Source organism: Zalophus californianus, chromosome 8 (assembly GCF_009762305.2).
Source record: "Zalophus californianus isolate mZalCal1 chromosome 8, mZalCal1.pri.v2, whole genome shotgun sequence".
Taxonomy (NCBI): Eukaryota; Metazoa; Chordata; class Mammalia; order Carnivora; family Otariidae; genus Zalophus; species Zalophus californianus.
Window position 1 is genome coordinate 129,532,157 of NC_045602.1, and position 19,861 is coordinate 129,552,017.

The 19,861-nt window shown below is 38.4% G+C and overlaps 2 protein-coding genes across 2 annotated transcripts in view; both read right to left on the bottom strand.

The window, feature by feature from the left end:
- LOC113937620 (activity dependent neuroprotector homeobox) overlaps positions 1-3,387 on the bottom strand; it is a 33,981-nt gene extending 30,594 nt beyond the window's left edge. Inside the window, exon 1 of the mRNA XM_027622179.1 lies at positions 3,257-3,387. The gene's annotated coding sequence lies outside the window, so the exon portion shown is untranslated. The remainder of the gene's footprint in view (positions 1-3,256) is intronic.
- On the bottom strand, positions 3,257-19,780 carry DPM1 (dolichyl-phosphate mannosyltransferase subunit 1, catalytic). Its single transcript, XM_027622183.1, has 9 exons — positions 19,586-19,780; positions 16,943-17,042; positions 12,886-12,919; positions 11,259-11,335; positions 11,149-11,174; positions 8,985-9,080; positions 6,148-6,216; positions 4,525-4,639; positions 3,257-3,461 (listed from the first exon to the last, which is right to left on the bottom strand). The coding sequence occupies exons 1-9, from the start codon at positions 19,744-19,746 to the stop codon at positions 3,357-3,359; spliced, it is 783 nt and encodes a 260-aa protein (XP_027477984.1). The 5' UTR covers positions 19,747-19,780; the 3' UTR covers positions 3,257-3,356.
- Between the last annotated feature and the right edge of the window lie 81 nt (positions 19,781-19,861).

A 19,861-nucleotide genomic window follows, 5' to 3' on the forward strand; every position in this document is an offset into this window, starting at 1 on the left:
GGCGGCAACGGGCGGGGGAGGGGGCTGATCCCGCGTCTCCCCTCAGCAGACAATACAAGCGCCTCGGAGCGAGTCCCCGAACCTGCCCTAGCCAAAATGGCGGCCGAGAAAGAGCGGAAGTGACGTAAATACCTCATTAGCATAAGAGGACTCATTGTCCAGCTAAGTAGGGGGGCAGTGGGGGACAGTACCCCTTACCCCCATGTCCCCCAAGGACACCTCTCTCACTCCCACCTGTGATTTGCACCTAACTTTTTTGGAGGGAGGGTAGCACCAGCACCCCCACCTAAGGGAAATTATATAATCCCCACTGAGGGGGAGCTCTCGCGAGAACCAAGAGGATTTGCCATTGACCCACTAGGAGGCGCCGCGGATAATGGCCGCAGTGCGCTTCCAGGGCCCGTGTGCACGGCGGGCGCCTTCCTCTGGCCGCAGCGCCGGCGGCGGAGGCACCAGCAGCGGGCCGCAGCACGCCCTGCACTCAGTCAGGTGGCCGTGCTGGGGATCCCTGCGCGGGCCCAGCTGGGCCTGGACTACATCTGGCGGGAGGGGGCGTGCGGGCAGCCCGGCGGCTCCACGTGCTGGGAGGCCTGCGCTCTCACGCGCCGGGCAGCACCGGGAAGGGCAAGGACACCTGGCCCGTCGTGCGTGATGCCTCCTGCCTTATATGAGGTGCGAGGGCCTCGTGCTTCGCACACCGACTGGAGATGAGCCACAAGCCCATGGAGCCCTGGTTCTTTCCCGGTGGGGTGGGTTACTTAGTGGACAGGGGCTGACATTCTTCCAAGTCGGTGATGGGCTCTTCTCTTTGGCCTGAAGAAAACAAATGCGAACCCTAGCGTTTGGGGGCCACCGGACTGGTGAAGCCTAAAGATGAGCAATGATGTTGCTGATGGGCCTCCACAAGATGCTCAAAAACTACACTTCAACTGTGGTCCCAGGGACACTTCTAGTGTTACCACAATCTGGATAGCACAAGATAGCACATGGACAGTCTGTGCAAATTTAGGTCAATCCCAACCAACACATTATCTCAACATTTGAACCCACCTTTTGGAGTGCATCTGAGAGTATGTCATAGGCTAAACATACTGAAGAGTAATGAACACCATCATGAAGGACCAACCAAGCCTGTTAAGGTGTGCTCTGTAAATGCACTGATCTTTGGCTGTTTCTCTAAATTTCAAGTTAAAATAGTTTCAAACCATACTTAACATCCCAAAAGATTCTGACTTAATTGAAAATAGTACTAGTTGTGGTTACATATAGCTCAGTGAAGACTTCAGTTAGCAGGTTTAAACAAGCCACTTCATCCAACACAGAATTTCATTAATTTCTGAAATTATGACAAAATATATCTTTAAAAGCCAAATCAGTATTTCAAGGGGAAACGAGAACTGGAAAAGTAAAAAAAAAAAAGGGGGGGGGAGGGAGTGGCACCAAAGCATCTGATTTAGAGAAACAAAGATGAAGAATCTAATTACATGTTACAGAAGACAGGCAAGCTACTATAAAATAAGCAAAATAATTTTATAACAAGTTTAGTTTTCCTTAAATATACTTAGATTTCATACAGTGATAATACAAATAAATACAAAGGGAAGACATCTGGATTTCATATTTGGCCTAATTTACAAAGTAAAAGGAGATGCTAGGTTCACACGTAAATGTTTTAAGATTTTAGTGCTTAAATCATCGGATTTACTACAAAAATGCATCTAAATAGTCCAGATTCTTTTCTAAATAACTTCTACATGATGAAAGTCTTCACTGCTCAAATACTTTCTTTACTATCAATTCCAGTAGTGACAGGGTTGTGACTATGGGATTAAGAACCAAAAAGATTAAAAAGGCAAAAGATCACTATCTACTCTAGTGAGGTCTGAAGAAGGCAATACTTAGTGAGTTCTCTGAGGGAGTTACTTAATCTCTGCTCCACATACTTGACAATAAAAACTTTGGGTTTAGATGAAGAAGGAGGGAATCTAAACACTCAACAACAACAAGAGTACTGTATTTCTATTACATTAAGTAATTCTATATTAGATAGTGATGAATTTTCTAGTTATTATTAATGATGAAAGAAGTCATTTCCCCCAAGAAGGTGGGTCCATGGTGTGCTGGCTGGCTACACAGCTCTGTGTAAAAGGGAAACAGAATAGTAGAGGCCTTTACTGGAACGTGTCCTATGGATTCAACTATGGGAGTAGGTGATGTTCAAAATGACACCAAAGGTTTTATAGTCTGGTATTTATTTCTGGTAGGATCTGTCAGAAATGCAATGGAAAAATCAGATTTTAAATTTCTTTAGCAGCCAAATTAAGCCAGGAAAATATAATTAGGAATACTGTTCAATAAATATGCTTATTAAATAACTTAGAGATGTCTCTTCCTTTTACTTGCAAAGGACAGTCAACTTGATCTTAAGCTTATTTGCTCAAAGTAACGCCTTCCCCCAAATTCAAAAGATACCATGTGTTTCATAAGCTATGCTACAGTTAGAAATTTATCTTTTTTTTGAAACACTTAGGTTAGAGAAGGTAGGTAAACAATATTTGTGCTGGCTTTAATGTGCATTTTAACCAGCAGAACACTTACAGCTTAGTAGTAAGATGTTTACAAATTACTATAGCAGCTAAATCCTGAAGTCATCAAAATATTGATGCCTTAATGTCATCAGTATTTTTTCTTACTGATAGCAGTTATTGCTCAGGATAGAAAAAAAAGTAGCTATGCAATCAATGGATGTCAAGTTTCCAATTCAGTATGTATTTTTAAATAGACTTGCTTTGACAGATGAAATGCTTCATCAATTCAAGAGCTACAAACAGCCCAACTTTAAATTCGTGATCTAAACATACTGTTTTATCTAGTTTAAGAAATTTGAGATACATTTTTAAAGAAGGGGCAGAGGTGTCTACTTCTTCATTCATACGGAAACAGGCATATATATTTCATGAATATAATTAACATTATTCTTACTTCTGACATCTATTACAAAGAGCTATGAATCCAGTTCTTTATATACTTCAAAATCTTTCCCACGTTAAGAAATTCTGCACTCATATACTCTAATGAAAGCAGCAATATTTTCTGAAAGAAAAAAAAACAAAAACAAAACCCAAATACATTTATTTACAAGTCTTAATACAGCAAAATCAAATGGAAATTGAGAACACTGCTCATTTTTCTAATTTAATTTGACATATAAAATGGAGTTTCCTCAGAAAAAAGATTTGTATGAAATTTACCTTACCTTATGATTTATGCTCTAAGAGTACATTTTATAAAAATCAGCAACCGGGCTTCTTTTATGTTTAAATGAAATCAACATAAGTATAATGAACAACTTTCTTTTATGTAGTAGCAAAGAGAGTCAATAATCCTTTCAAGAAAGAGACTATTTCATTTCCTCCCAACTTGGATTCACCATAAACACGATCCACAAATGATATTGGAACCTGGTTAAAAAAATATACGTTGTCAGTCTTCAAAAATATTAGAAAGGAAGCATAGCAAGCATACAATACAGTACAAACAAGATTTGTATTATGATAGTCCTTCAAGTAAGTTCAGAAGTTAGGTGATTCTTATAGCAACTGTACCTCCAAATCTCTAAAATTAAACATTTCACTACCCAAATACAGGTCATATGAACCAAATCTACAACCATTTGAAAAGCAATGACCCTGAATTAAGCTGTTGACCAAAGTTTCAACCTCTTATTTCAAGAAAAAAAATTATACTCCAAAGTAAAATGTCCTTTCACTGAATTTTTTCAGTAGTCCATTAAATTTATCTGTTACTCTGTTTTAGTGTTAAGTTAAAAATCTTGACACTTCCACAGCAGACGTGGCATTCTAGTTATTTTCTTGCTATAAGAACATTAGTGTTAGAGAAAGCCTTTCCTAAGAGCTCAACAGCTAGCTGTAAATATTACTGACCACTTCCGCCCCCATAACTCCTGTCTTCTTCATTTACTCATACAAAATGGCAAATGGATTCATCACTAGAGTGGCTCTTGGTTATGGCAAGAGGAAAGGGAGCAAACACACTCATCCCACAGTGCTGAGTGGTCAGAAGAAAGGGCAAGATGCAGAAGGTACCAGTACCTTTTAATTCTTTAAAAGGGAATACTGCTGGGCGCCTGGGTGGCTCAGTTGGTTAAGTGACTGCCTTTGGCTCAGGTCATGATCCTGGAGTCCCAGGAATGAGTCCCACATTGGGCTCCCTGCTCGGTGGGGTGTCTGCTTCTCCCTGACCCTCCCCCCTCTCATTCTAATAAATAAATAAAAATCTTTTAAAAAAAGGGAATACTGCCTTCTATTAATGTTTTAAATCCTGGTAGGTCAAATGCAGTTAATTTGAAAGTGAATTTTCACCCTTTAGTGTATGGACATTCTAACTAGAAACCTCCCACATTTATTTAGTAGTTGTGCAAGTTAAACTTTTTATCATAAAAAGTCTAAACCTACTGTTTCTTTATGGGGAATACAACATTCTATTTACCATCAGTTTGCCTACCTCGCCAATAGTATAATTCAGCTGTCGTGCCCGAACAATCATCTCCATCTGGAACACATAGCCTTTAGAAACACATTTTTCTATTAATTTCTGTAGAACTTCTTTTCGGTATAACCTGTGAGAAATTAAAATATATATGAACACCTAGGTAAATACACTTGCCTGTATGTATCCTGACCTTTTGAAAGTTCACTGGTATTTATAAAACCTAAAATTTTCACTACACATTTGCATGCAGAAAAACTGTCACAGCTTATGATTATGATACATCTGTCCTGAACTGGATCCAGGTCATGAAATATTTGGTGAATAATTTAGAATAATTTTGAAAATGAATTCTTAGTATCTTTCAGGGAATTAGTTTCCTACTATACTACCAGAAATTGTAATAGGGTAAAGTGAATCATTTGAAGTAGAACCACCCACTGTTTTAAGTTTTTAAATTTTCTTAAAATTTATTTTTAAAGTTGAACGAAGAGAAACCGTTCCAAATGCTGCAACAATAGAGTTGATAGATGATGAATAATCAACAATATACAGTAGATGACAAGAGCAAACCCAGTAATTAACAGGTGCTTCCTCATAAATGTCTGAGCAGTTTCTATTTCCCAAGATGTACTAAGTAAATTTCCTGAGATAAACGAAGTCCCTTTAGGAGACTTAACAGGGAGCTCCTGAAGAAAGCGACTTCCCAGCTCCTCTCTCTTACTTTATAAATCTGATGTGCTCCGTGTTTGGCCTGCACATCTGCCCATTACAGGTGTCTAACTGTGACCTCAATTGGTGATAGCTTGTAGCCTACCAGGACTGCCTCAATCCTGCAATGCCTAGGTTCCTGTCTTAACCTTGTGTGTCAATCTAACAAAAGACCAAAGAATTAACATTATTTAATGGAAAAAAGCAAATACCAACTAATGTAAATTATCAACTAATGCATGAAGTTTGGACCTTAAAGTAGATGAACAGGCATCTTATAGTTTCAGAGATTAAAAAAAATGTGGCAGTCTTTAGTCATTTGGCATGGTTATACAAAACAGTTCATCTTCTACGGCCAAGTCTAAAATTAAAAATAACCCACACCCCCAAAACAAACAAAAATTACCCTTCCCCCAACCTGAAGGAGGCTTTGTTCCAATTAAACAAGAATTTTTTTTTTAATTAAAAACATGGAGATCAAGGCAACTGAAAACAACCTAAACATTAACTATTTTAAGCTCTTCTGTGGACAGTGCTATAAATATTCATATGAATTGCAGAAAATTGCTGGAAGAGGTGCTGTTCTTTGGAGCCTATTACCAGTGATAGCAATGTTCTGAATAAGAAGTGAGCAGCCACCTTGGCCCCCTGAGGCCCCCCCTAGGGGCTGAGCACCAATGTGAATGTTAACAAGCAAACTAACCTAAGCCCTACCTTTGATGCTCTTTAGAAAGTACATTTTTCCTTAAGAAGATGCTCAAGCCTCATTAGCAACTTCTAAAGAACTTCAGTCTATCTTTGTGTGTTCCGGAACAAAAAAGGGGTAGAACTAAAAAGCATTTCTTAAAAATAAGCCATTGTATACCAAGAAATTTAGGCAAGAAGTTGTAAATAATAGAAAATATAAAATTACAGTTTTTACTGTACCTGAAACTTCCTGTTAAATCAGATGCTCCTGGTCTGAGCAAAATCTGAGTTATAAAATTGGCCCCGCGGCTGTTTAAATAAAACAATTAGATTTTCTTTATATAATACATTTTCTAAACAAGAGAAACACATCCCAGATCAGAGTGCTCAAACTGTTACACTAATTTCATAAATGCAACACTATTTCACAAAAATGTCAATTTTACAGAAATTTTAGTCAGTAAAAGATCTAATATTCTCATTTTTGAGGAAATGGGGTCTTTTATTCTTCGAATGTGACATTTAGAGGGGACCTATAAAACAATCATTCTTCTAAGCTTTAGGTAAGAAAGGCTAACGGATTTTTAATTCAACTTGCGTATTTGCCACCAGTCCTCATTTAGAATTATGAACATCTCTCAGACAGCAAAAGGGATCAGGGATTTGGAGTTTCCTTTTCAGGTTCTAATAATCACAAGGGATCACAGGTTCCAATTAGGCAACAGGTCAGTCTGCATAAAAATGGCACTTTTTAAAAAAAGAATGTATGCAAGCGGGCAAGGGTTTTGGTTTTTGGCAATCTCTGGAAATTGAACAAAAGGTTCATTCCAAAACTGTTTCAATCTACTTGGGCCGCTATAACGAAACACCACAGACTATGTGGCTTAAACAACAGATACTTATTTCTCCCAGTTCTGAAGGCTGGGAAGTCCAAGATCAAGGTACAGCAGACTTAGTTCCTGGTGAGAACCCTCTTCCTGGCTTACAGAGGGCTGCCTTCCTGCTGTGTGCTCTCACAGGGGAGGAGGGCAACAGAAGCCAAGCTCTCTGGGTCTCTTCTGGAAAGGGCACTAATCCCACCGTAAGTGCCCCATGGTCACTAAATTTAATTACCTCCCAAAGGCCCCACCTCCAAATACCAACACTTTGAGGGTAAGGTATTTTAACACATCAATTTTAGCAGAGACATCCAGTCCGTAACAATGACAGGGTATGTGCTTCAAACACAACTAAGTATCAATTTCAAGCTATTACTAATAGCTACGATTAAACATTTCAAAAAGATCTGAAGTGCCCATGGAAAAAGTGACTTTTGTATTGCAGCTATTTTAGTGGGCTCCGATTCAGAAAAAAAAGTTTTCTGGGGCAGACTGGAAAGAACAGTTTCTCTCCTAAACCAAGGTAACTACCAAGGCCCTCCCTAAGAAAGATTATTTTTATATGATTAAACATGGTTAGGGATATAGCTGAGATAATAGCTAACAAAAACATTTTCCCTTTCAAATTGCTTCCAATAACAAAGTAATTCTAGGACACAGTTTACCTCTCAAAATGGGTTTAATCAAAAGGAAAGTGAGCATGTATGTATATACGTGTATGTATACGTATATTATTTGTACCTCTAATCAAGTGAATATATTTCTAAATTGGGTTTTTTTTTTTTAAAGATTTTATTTTATTTATTTGAGAGAGAGAGAGACCGCGTGCGTGTGTGCGCACAAGAGGGGGTAGAGTCAGAGGGAGAAGCAGGCTTCCCGCTGAGCAGGGAGCCTGATGCAGGACTCGATCCTGGGACTCCAGGATCATGACCTGAGACAAAGGCAGTCGCCTAACCAAACTGAGCCACCCAGGCGCCCTAAATTGGGGTTTTTAAATTAAAATGCAGCAAGAGGCAGATGGGCTTGGACTGAAATTCTAGTTCATACAAATGAGTCCGTGGGCAAGTGATTACGTAATCTTTCTCAGGAGTATATATATACTCTGAATCAGTGCAGACATTAACAACTAATGACACACACAACTCAATACAACTTAATGATCCAACTAAAAGTTGTAAAAGGTCTCTGATTGGGACTCCCTAATTTTAAAATAAGAGCTGTGATGACCAAATTCAGAGGGCCTGAGAGATCACTCACTTGTTCTCAACACTGGCTGCACAATAGAATCATTTGGAGAACCTGTGAAAAATACTGGTTTTTGCCCCACCCGTGGAGATCCATTCGCATGGTCTACAGTGTGTGCGCGCGCACACACAAAGAAAGGGAAAATGATAGGGAACAGTAATGTATGGTTTTCTCTTTACATGATTCCAATATTCAGCAGAATTAAAAACCACTGTTTTATCCAACCCCTTCATTTCACTGAAGATTGAGGCTCTTACAGGTCTTAAATGACTTGCCCAAGGTTCCACAGTTAAGAGACAGAACTGTGATTAACTTAACAGAATCTTCAACAGGAATGAAAAGGGTAATAAAAAACACTAATATTATTAAGAATATATATAAAGGTATGCTATCATATATTAAGTAGTAAGCTACATAGATCCCTTAAAGATCTCATCTTCTCAACCACCAGAAAAAGGTGATATAGATTAAATATGGTCAGAAATTCTTTGTGGGTCTTCCCATCAAGAAGTGGATTCTCCTTCCCCATCCCTAGATTATGGGCTTGCTGTGTGTGTACGTACTTCCCATCAAGAAATGGATTCTCCTTCCCCATCCCTAGATTATGGACTTGGTGGGTGTGTGTGTGTGTGTGTGTGTGTGTGTGTGTGTGTGGACTTGGTGTGTGTGTGTGTGTGTGTGTACACACACTACTCAGTCCCAATACAGAATAAATTTTGCTGAATTAGACCACTTCTTCAAAGGTTTATGCTGATTTTTCCTTAGTGAAAAATATCCAAAATACTTTGATCATAGGAAAAATTGTACACAAGGACCTATCTGTGAGTACATATTGGAAGTTAACAATCTAATCCCAGAAATCCCAAGGCAGCATGATAATGTAATCTAAATACCCATCATAAACATATTCCTAGTTATAATAAAAACTAGATAAATTGCAGCACATGTATATACCTGATTATTTTTCTTTTCAAATCCCAGCCATATACACCTCCATTTCCTTTGTAGCGAGTTCCAGAGACAATGTCAAAATTACCCTCCTTCTGTTTCCTGCAGAAAAAAATAAATTAGCTGTCAATTAGAAAAAGCTATTGAGCTTTCAATAGTTATTTTCATGAGCTACACAAAAAGAACTTTTCAGATTTGCATAGGAAAAACAATGCCAAGAAAACAAATGAACGATACCACTCAGAAATCTTTCAACGTTAAGATTTGCAAACCTGGTATTTTTCCTTTATTAATTTCTAAAGCTAAAAAATAGTAGTATTTGCTGATTGCACCATGTGAAACCGTCCTAAAATGTAATTCCCCTCCATTCTGTTCTTGGCCCTACTAATAAGTAAACAGTGCTAAAACAGCCTGGTAACCCTCCAGACCTTTCTCTTTGCAGAAAAATAAAGACACACATAACCCCAGGGATTCTGGTTGCTTTAACAAAATTGGAACCCAAAAAAATATATTCTGCAACTTGCCTTTTGTCAGTTAACAATATACATAATGGAATCATGACACCCCTGGAGGTCAACAGAGAATTTCCCCTTCTAAATATCCCATGGAACACTGGACCTGTATACTTGCATGGATGTTTTCATGGTGGGTCTCCCCACCCCCAACAACACAACCACAATGAATAGTGTGGCAACGTTCTCATAAACTTACACCCTGGTGCTTAGACAACCCAGAGTGGAACATAAGAGAACTGCTAAAACAAAGCTTACAAGTATTTTGAACAGGTATCACCAGAAATTACTTTCCAAAAAGGTTGTAGCAACTCACACTTCCTCCAGCTAGATTTGTGTGTGTCCACTTCCCGCCATCTTATTGGTGCTAGATGTGTTGCTCTTTAAGTTTGTAATTACGACAAACTAATGGGTAATAAAATACTGCCACAGTTATTTCACTTCGTGTTTCCCTGACAACACCCCCCAGGGTGTCCTCCTTCGGGCTTATGAGCCATTGGTCTTTCTTCTACATATGGCCCGTTTGTATCTTTCACCCATTTTCTATTCCCCTGGTTCCATTTCCTTCTCAGGTCAAAGGGCTCTTGGGAATTAGATATACAAGCAGAGAAGGTATCGCTGAGGTGACTTTGTTGCAGAGATCAAAGGATGAGAAGTAGCTGGCTATTAAGGAGCAGGAAAAGAGCACTTTAAGCAAAGAACACAGCGCTCCGTGTGACACAGAAATAGAAGGAGCACGCCTGCAGCAGAGGGAATGGAGGGAAGAGGCACAAGATGAGCTCAGAAAGGGAGGCAGGGGCCAGATCAAATAGCGGTTTGAGGGGCAAGGAAAAGAGTTTCTTCCCATCTGTTAACAAGAACTCGCTGAAGTGATTGAAACAGGAGAGTAACATTACTTAATTTTGTTTTAGTATACTGAGCTTACATTAACAGTTTCCAAATTCTTATCCTGAGAGGTTTCGTGTTGTCTTGGATTTTCTAAAAATACAACTACATTGCCTGCAAATAAATACCATTTTGTATTCTTACTCAATATCCATACTAAATTCTTGTTCTTACATCACTTAAAACGTCCACATATAACGACAGCTGGTATTCCTACCTTGATGCGTTTATTAATGATTCAACATTTCACCATTTAGTAAGATTTTTGTGTTAGGACTGGGTTGTCTTTATCAAGTTTAAGTGGTTTCCTTTTATTTCCACTTCCAAGTTTTATTAGAAGTGGCTAGTACAGTTTATCAAATACCTTTTAGCATCTATACACTTAATCATGCTGCTTTCTTTGCTAATGTGATAAATTATGTGGATGAATTCCTGATGATGAATCATTCTGGCATTCTTGGAATAAACCCTATTTGTTTCATGGTGTTTTACCCTTATGATGCAGAGCTTAATTCCATTTAACAGGGAAGTCACCTTCCATCTTTTCCTGTAGTCTGGGAGAATTTAGATAATAAAGGAGTAATTATCTTTGATTAGTCCCTAAAATGTATCATTTAGCCACAGATCTACAGTCACGAGCCTCAGATCTGTTATTTTGGTTTCATTTCTGACAGCAAACTTAAAATAGCATGTGCATTTTTAATTAAAATAAGTCTAAAATTAACATAGGATAAATGATTTGAATAATTCTTTCAAATATTAAAAATACCTACCTAATGAATTCAGGAATAAATTTTGGCTGAAATTTAGAAAAAATAAACATTAAGTCAGTAAAACAGGCTTAGACTATCATGAATAGCTAACAAAGAATGATACCACTCACATGGTGTGAGAGATCAGCATCCATAATAATTATGTAGTTTCCTGTGGCATGTTTCATTCCGTGAATATATGCAGTTCCTAACAATGAAAATATATCCATTAAAGAAAGCCATCAGAAATGCTTAAATATACACATGAACAAGGAAGAAATTAAGCATCTGAAAAGCATACATCAGTCCCGGAAAGGTGATACTAACCTATAATTAAATTCTATTTATTCTCAATCAAAAACATCTCTCCATTCCATTCTTTCTTCTGCAACTTCACCTTAGTCCCAGGCACCACCCTCTGATGCTCACCTCTCTACCTAAAAGTGTTTCCCTGCTTCTGTTCTTCCCATCACTCCCAGCCCATTTCCACAATGCTGAGTGCAGTCAACACTGTAAGCCTAGTACACTAGATGGGTCTGGTATTTGGGGTTAAAGGCACAGCCGGCAATTACTTAGACACTTTCATACCTAAAAGTTCCCTAGTTCCAAACCCCATAGTCTTATTAGCAAGGCTGAACTCTTCTAACTTCTTTTGCTAAAAAGTGAGGATCACAGCTTTTTGGATTTCCACTGACTGGTCAGGAATTCCTGGTTGCTTTCATGGCAGTTTCCAGATTATTTCAATCCCAAAGAACTTCTGGGTTCAGATATTCAGAACACTTGATGATGCCCGAGAACTGATGATCTTCAAGACAGCAAATACTCAATTTTTAAGAACCGTGTTTCCTCCATGCTGGCTCAATTTTTCAGTAAAATTATAGCACTTCTCAACATAAGCAACTGTAACCAGCATCAGAAATAAAGGCACTGAGATACTCATCTCAGAATGACTTCCCTCCATTCCCTCTGCTGCAGGCGTAGTTCATCTGAGATTTTCTATAACCCCCTATGTTTAAAAGCTAGAAAAGTTTTCTTTTTTAAAAATAAATAACTTTTTACATTTTGCCATTACTTATAAAGAAATGTTCAAAGAGTTACAGCTAACGCAGCGTGCTGGTTTTCCAAAACACTTGCCCTTAGATCCCTTCTCTGGCCCTGCCTCTGTTCTACATTGCATGGAACTATAGTTCCCAGGTGCTCTCCTCAACTGGTTGTCAGATGGCTTTGGGAGGCAGGAGGGACAGTTTCCAGGAGAGAGAAAAGGAAAAGTATATGTGTCCCCCTTCTTACTCTGCCTCCCAGCACTGACTGGGTATCCTTGACAGCTCTAGCTCCTGCCAGGTATCCCCCACTCCATCATTCTAGCCCCTTCTAAATAGCCTGGGTTCCTGGGCTCCAAAAACACCATCTCCTCCTATTGTTGCTCCATTCTAGGGGTGGTAGCAACCTCTAGCTACTACTAATTTGAGTAGCCTCACTGTTCCATTCCATTTGGCTTCTCAGCATTTCTTCATCCGTGTAACCAGATTCTTTGTATTAAATTCCCTATATTGAAAGACTGACAGTGGTTTCTGTTTTCCCAGGTGGACCTTGACTGATACAGGCAACTCAGGTTAAACCATATACATGTCATTAAAATCATTAAAAACCATCACAGGTGGTCACTGTATTTTGGCCTTGTTCCAAATTAGGAAAATACACACAGGGTAATCTTACCAGTGCAAGAAGTAAGTATGAGGGGTGAGAGTTTCTACTTACCTAGGCCTAACTTTTTCTCCCGTGGTCTTAGAAGCTGCAAGAATAAAAAAAGCATTTTAACACAAATACAAAAATAATCCCATTAATAAAAAATTTCTTATAGCTGTCTACTCCTTTTAACAGAAATACAGCTGCATTTATTAGAACTTACAGCAGAGTATGTTTAACATTTATTGCCAAAGTAAAAAAGTGTTTAGTAACAAATCAAATGGTTTAACAGGTTGGAAAAACAACATTCTTTTACCCCAACCCTGCAGGTCAAATTTTAAACATTTTTTTTCTGGTGCTATCCACCAGAAAACAGCACGTAAACAATGTTACCTCTCTTACTTGATTTACCATTTTGAACAATATCTGTTGATTCCTTCTCCTAAGAAAATCAAGGATTTAACTCACTCATCTTATACTTTGAGTATTTGATAGCCACGTCTGTTTTCTCAATCTCTTTTGTGATTTTATTATTTATTTATGTTCTTGATTCCCCCCTTTATTTTTTTTAGTTACAAAAATAATACAGGCTACGGTTACAAGTCAGACAATATATGGTCATTCATTAGTTAAGGCATTCAGGTTGGTTCCAGGTATTTGCCATTACAAATATTGCTACAATAAAGATACTTGTACATATATCCTTTTGTAGGGGTCCTGTCATTTCTGTAAGCAGCATCCCAAAAGTGGAATCACTGGCTGAAAGGGTATGCACACTTTTTTCTCTAGATTCCTTGGTTGATTTTAAATGCTGACATCACTCCATCAACGTATCCTGACTTTATGCTTGGAAGACCTCATTACATTCTCTACTGGCCCAATGACATGACTTTAGGGTTATATGCCTAACAAGAAAATTAAATTTTTTCTTTTCTTACTTTTTGTCAATCACTTAGTTTTTCTACTTTTTTTTTTTTTTTTTTTTGCTTCGTATATAAACCTTGACTTCTTGTTTAGCTTTTTTCTTTTGTCTGGAAATTTTTGAAAAAGTAGAATGCCAGGATTTGGACTCTAAGTTTCTGAGGTACGGGGCTCAAACAGACTCACTACCGAGCCCATTTTATCCCCTTCTGCATTTGCCAGTGTATAGGCAGGCCACCTCAGACTGCAAATCTCTAAACAAAGTATTTTCAGTTCAATTTTTAAACTTCATGCAAACTGCTATAGGTCTTGGGGAGGAACAAAGATAAAATACATTCCTGCTCAATGAGCTCTTATATACAAAAGAACTAGACAATCATGTATAGTAACTATAATTCACTGAACAAAATCAAACAAGATGTATCAGGTTTTATTTTTGTGACTGATGATTACTGGCAAAATACTGACCTCGTATCTGGCCTGAAAAAACAAATCCTTTAAAGTTCACCTTAGATTTTCTATAAACCTGTTTCAGTTGGAAAAATATTTTTTTCTCAAGTTTTTATAAAGTATAAATCATGCTGCATATAATAGAGTACTATGGAACAGTTAAAAGAAAGATAATTTAGGGATAAAAGATCTTTCAGCTACAGTTAAAAATCAACAGAATGATACAGAAAGATTGCATTTATGTTTAAAAACAAAAAACACCATATTGCCTAGTTCTAACAAACGTAGACACATACACATACATGCACAAAGGTCTCAGGCAACCCACACCAAGCTGCTGACTGGGGTGTCCCCTGGAGAAGAGATTAGGAGGTGGACCACGAAATGCTCATCAAAGGCAACTTCAGTTTTATCAGCAACTTTTTCATTTTCTAACAAGAATGTAGTTTTTAATTTCTTATGCAATAAAAAGTACCCATTGTTGCACTGTTTTACTTTCAAATCCTTAGTTCCACCCCCTCCCGTTTTTGAGGCCTCACGTCAGTAAGGATGGCAGAAAGCAGTGAAGGGCACGACAGAGCTCGTCTCACAGCCAACAGGAGAGCCGGCGGGAACTCACACAAAGTGTGCGCAAACACACTCTGAAGAACACTTACCACACTGTTTATGAGCTACTTCCTGTAATGCTATAATCTGTTTTGACAAAAAACTTATTTTATAAAAAATTTTTGTCACAGAAAATCTTGATGACATTTTAGGAAGCCTAGGATCCATAATATTTAAGTGGACCTGTTTTTATCATACTCTCAAATCCAACAAGTTGAAAGAAGAATGAAGATAAAAATAAGTCTTCAGCTAAGAAAGGCTAATTGTACGGGAAAATCGTAACGGTGAATATAATTTTTTTCTCATTATTCTGAATTTTATTGGGTTGATGGGAAAAATGGAACTTTTTGAGGGCCACGTTGTTTTAGAATTTGAAAAGGTCAATTTAGTAGACATAGCCTAAGATCGATCAATCAATTACACCTCAAGGCTGAATGGAGTCCATGACAGAAGTGTTCAAAATATTGTCAGGTTGATGTCCCCAGATTAAATAACACCTAAGTCAGAGTATTCTATATAATAACAAATGTCAGTGCCTTGGCTCACAACCTCTAAAAGAAAAACTGGGGAACTGGTGGCTAAAAAAATGAACCCGACATCATCAGAAGTCACTGCTAGCAGGTTGAAAATCTGTCAATTTTTAATCTCCTCCTGTATATCAGGAGATATTCAGAGGATTGGAGGTGTAATCCTTGAGTTGCCCATGTGTGATACGGAAAGAATAACTAGCAGAGAAAAGATTTACCATGTGTATAAGAGTAACACGTTTCCCTTAAACTCTTCCTATTGACCACTATCTCCTTCAACTGAATAGGAATTATTTCATTATCAGGATTAATCAAGAATATGTGTACCCGGTGACAGTTTTTTTTTATAATGCTTAATTACCTTTTCTTAAAATGCAAGTATCAATAAAGGTTCTCCAAGAGACTTCTTTCATTTATGTCTATAACGATGGTTCTCTTTTGGGAGAAGAGGACAATTTTGCCCCTAAGGAGTGATTTGATGATACCCACAGACATTTTTGGTTGCCACCCTGGGGAGAGGGGCTGCAAATGGCATCTAGTGGGTAAGAGTCCAGGGATGATGCTAAATGTGCTCTAACATACAGGATGCAGCCGCCGCCCGGGCAACACCCCCCCACCCCCACAAAGAATTATTAGGTCCCAAATGTCAACAGTGCCAAGACTGAGAAACTCTAGTCTATACATATTATAAAATACCCAATGCCTAGAATGTGTTTTCTAATTAAATCTGGACTTAACTGCATGCTTTTGGCCCAAGAATTATCTAAAGTTGAGCTCACGAGTATATTCAAACATTTGCAAATACAAACCATTATAAAAATAAACCAGTGATCAAAAACAAAAATTATAAAGTCATTATAAAATGAATTCTACATCTAAGTTTCTCCAGTAGAAAAACAACACACTTCAAAGTACGTGGGAAAATTTAAGACTTGGAAAGTCAATCTACTCCCATTAAGACTGCTTTACAGGTAAGGAGATGCTAAGTACTCTGAAAAATAAAAAGATGCCAAATTTCCATGGAAACAATCACCCTCCCCCGCTACAAGGTTTTATAGTTGCAAAAAAGGGAGGCAGAAAGATCAAGACACACATTATTAATTGCAATCTACTTCTGTAATATTCCTTGTCAATTCAGTATGCTTTAATTTCGCCCTTCAAGAGAACTTATCTGCAGAGAAAGTTGTAAAAACAGTTTATGTAAAAGCTGTTTTGCTGTACAATAACCTTTTTTTTTTTTTAAGATTTTAATTTATTTACTTGACAGAGAGCACAAGCAGGGGAAGCAGCAGGCAGAGGGAGAGGGAGAAGCAGGCTTCCTACTGAGCAAGGAGCCCGATGTGGGGCTCAAGCCCAAGACCCTGGGATCATGACCTGAGCTGAAGGCAGACGCTTAACCAACTGAGCCACCCAGGTGCCCCTTGCTGTACAAGTACTACTGATCCAACATATCAAAGTCATGTATAACTTCAAGCACAATGAAAATGCACCTGAATCCCAAGTGTATAAGATGCTTTCTATCATTTCAGTTTCCAGAAAATAGACTGAATTTAAGCATTGTCATTTCTCATCTTTTCCCTAAACAAACACAAGTGATATGATAGAAAAATGTTCACATGACTTACAATTTTGTCTGACCCATAGATCTTCTCCAACTGTTCAGCAACATCCCTTGTTCCATCTGGGCTTCCATCATCTATGATTATAATTTCATAATTGATTCCACTAAAATAAAAAACAAAATGAAAGTTTGTATTGTTTGGAGACTGTATTCTCAAAATAAAAAAATAATTTTAAAATTACTAATTCCTCCTCAGTATAAGTGGGAATTTATTGTCATATTAATCACTAAGGAAAACTTCAATTACCAAATGAAATAAATGTCATTTAGTACTTCATCTCCAAACTCAGCGTGTTGCTGAAAAATGCTGTAATGAAGTCCGGAGATGTTAAAAAATTCTCACACAGAAAACATACTCGAATTTAAAAAATCATAGCAACTGTGTATTATATATGATACGAATATCATAAAATTTTATTTACCTTGCTGTACAATTTGGAATTCTATTTGGAAATAGAATTATAGGACCTTAATATCAATCTTGGTTATAAAAAATACTTCAAAAGTACATTTAAAAGATCTCTCAAGTTGACTGAATTGCTGAGTGAATATTCTTTTAAATTCCAAATAGATTGAAATAACACAAGGAACAAATTAGATTTCATTTCATCCTTTAAAAAACCTCTTTAAAATGGTGACATACTCTCTTAACACCATTTCAAATAGTTGTACCCATTACCTCACACTATTACATACAAAAAGCAGAGAAATACATAAGATTTCAACGTGCTTCAAAATGAACATCTCTCTATTGGTTCTCCATTAACTTTATGTTACAGTTTCTATTCTAAGAACAAGCGAACACAATACTTGGTTGTATATGTTATCACTATGTTTTCCCCCAACTCGTTTTAGATTTTTTTTTTAATAATTTTATTGGAAACTTAAGAAGCAGAAAGTAAAGGAAAGCACAGCAAAACTCCCACAACACTGTTTCCTCTTTGTCCATACTAAAAACAAATATAAGGAAATCAACCAGAAAACACATTGCACTGTTAAAGGCTTAAAAAAGTCAGGCCCGGCAAATTAGGAAGAAAGCTAAACTTAGCCTGTTAAGAGGAAATACCAGGACTTCAGCTCCCTGAGATGCTTTATGGGCAACTACTTTACAAGCCAAAATATGTAAGATGTTGATTCTGGTTGATATGCTGAAAGAGATATACTTCATAAACAAATGAAGTCATTTATTAGCAAATTATACTTTCTCTCACTTCAACGTGCCCAGAACACCTGAGGGTAAGGTAGTCTAATGGAATCCAGTTAAGCTGCCTTTAATTTGACCACATCTGAAAAGAAAATCGTTTCCTTCTTTAAACTTCACTCGGGTTAAAGCAAAAAATATTTGAGACTCAGAGGACAAACTGAACAAGATTTACTATATGACAATTTCTCTCATGTGGAAAGTGCTTATAGAAACCAAAAGAAGATAACTAAAGAGGAAAAAGATATGAATTAAAAAAAAAAAAACTGTGAGGAGCCATGCACATTATAATAGTTATGTCATTCAAAGAATTATAGTCAAAACAGCCATGTTTTTCACCAATTAGCATTTCCAAAAATATAAGTTTACTAACAGCCCGGTTGGCTGGTTGGTGGGGAAACAAGCACTCTCTGAATAATGCCCATCTTAAGGCGGTACAATCTTTTTTTTTTTGCGAGCAATTTGGTAATAACTGTCAATTTTAAGCACATCTGTTGACCCGGCAATTCCATCCTGAAGACTTTACCCCCAGTACACTAGTAAAAGTATGAATGTGTTTGTTGCAACATTCTTCTAAAGGAGCATTCACTACGGGTCCAACACTTTTCTAAATGGTGGAAAATATGGGGTGAACAAAGTCTGTTTTCATTTATAAAGCAAAAGTCAAAAAAGAAAAACAAAGAAAGCTCTAGAAATAATCTGTGTTCACTGGGATGACCCAGTTAGTTAAATTATAAGTCATATGGAATATTATCGAATTAAAAAATAATAATTTTCTAAGTTGGTGTATGTTGATCTGGAAAGATCTTCAGGGATCTATACATGATCCCATTGGTATAACCCTAAAACAAGTAACTTCGTACTGATACCAGGATATTCCGAAATTTTAAAAATATCGTATAACACTTTCAACCTCTAAAAGCCCTAGTTTCTAACAACCACATCAAACGTCCACTAGTGACCAACGAAGTTGCCCAGCCCAGCAGCAGCTCCCTAACCCACAGAGTCAAACCTCATGCTTACATAAGCACTCAGCACGGGGGCGGGAGTGAGCGTGCTCATTTAGACTCCCGGCTCCTGCCGCATCCTGACCATCCAGAAGTAGGAGTGAGGTCAAGCTTTGAACCTCGCTCCAAGTGAAATGGTGCCCAACCCTACTTTAAAAAAAAAGGGGGGGTAGCTGGGGGGGGAGGGGGGAAAGAGGTGGTGGGAAGTGTACAATAAGGGAATGTCTTACAAAACCCAAGGGCAGGAATGAACCCGAGACACGGGCAGAACCCCAGAAGTATCCGCCTCTGCTTTCTCCAAGGGTGGACTTCTTCCCAAGGATTCCCTCAAGAGCCGAAGGGAGGCCGCGCAGGGCCGCCTCGCGCAGCCAACTGCCGACACCCAGGCCGGCGAAGCCAGCTCATCTCATTCCTCAGGGAGGGCGGCCGGGCACGCTACCTCTCGGAGAAGCTTTTCACCAGCAGCCATACGATGAGAGGTAGGTTCTCGCGCTCGTTGTAGGTGGGCAAAAGCACTGAATACTTGTCCTGTCGCGGGGCGCGCCCCTCCGGCTCACGCCGAGACCTACGAGGACTACCGCTCGCTCCCTCGGAGGCCATGGCGGAACTGCGCGAGACGCCGGAAACGGAATGACGTCACGCGGCGCGCGGGAAGGGGACGGGTCGGACCGTACCAAATTCAGGAAGAGGGGGTACAGGCTATGTGGTTAGGTTC

Coding starts and splice junctions, on each gene's coding strand:
- DPM1 (XM_027622183.1), bottom strand. CDS start 19,746: ATGGCCTCCGAGGGAGCGAGCGGTAGTCCTCGTAGGTCTCGGCGTGAG. Junction 12,920..16,942: donor TCTATGGGTCAGACAAAATT/GTAAGTCATGTG, acceptor TTATTCTTGCAG/CTTCTAAGACCACGGGAGAA. Junction 11,175..11,258: donor ATGCTGATCTCTCACACCAT/GTGAGTGGTATC, acceptor TCTAAATTTCAG/CCAAAATTTATTCCTGAATT.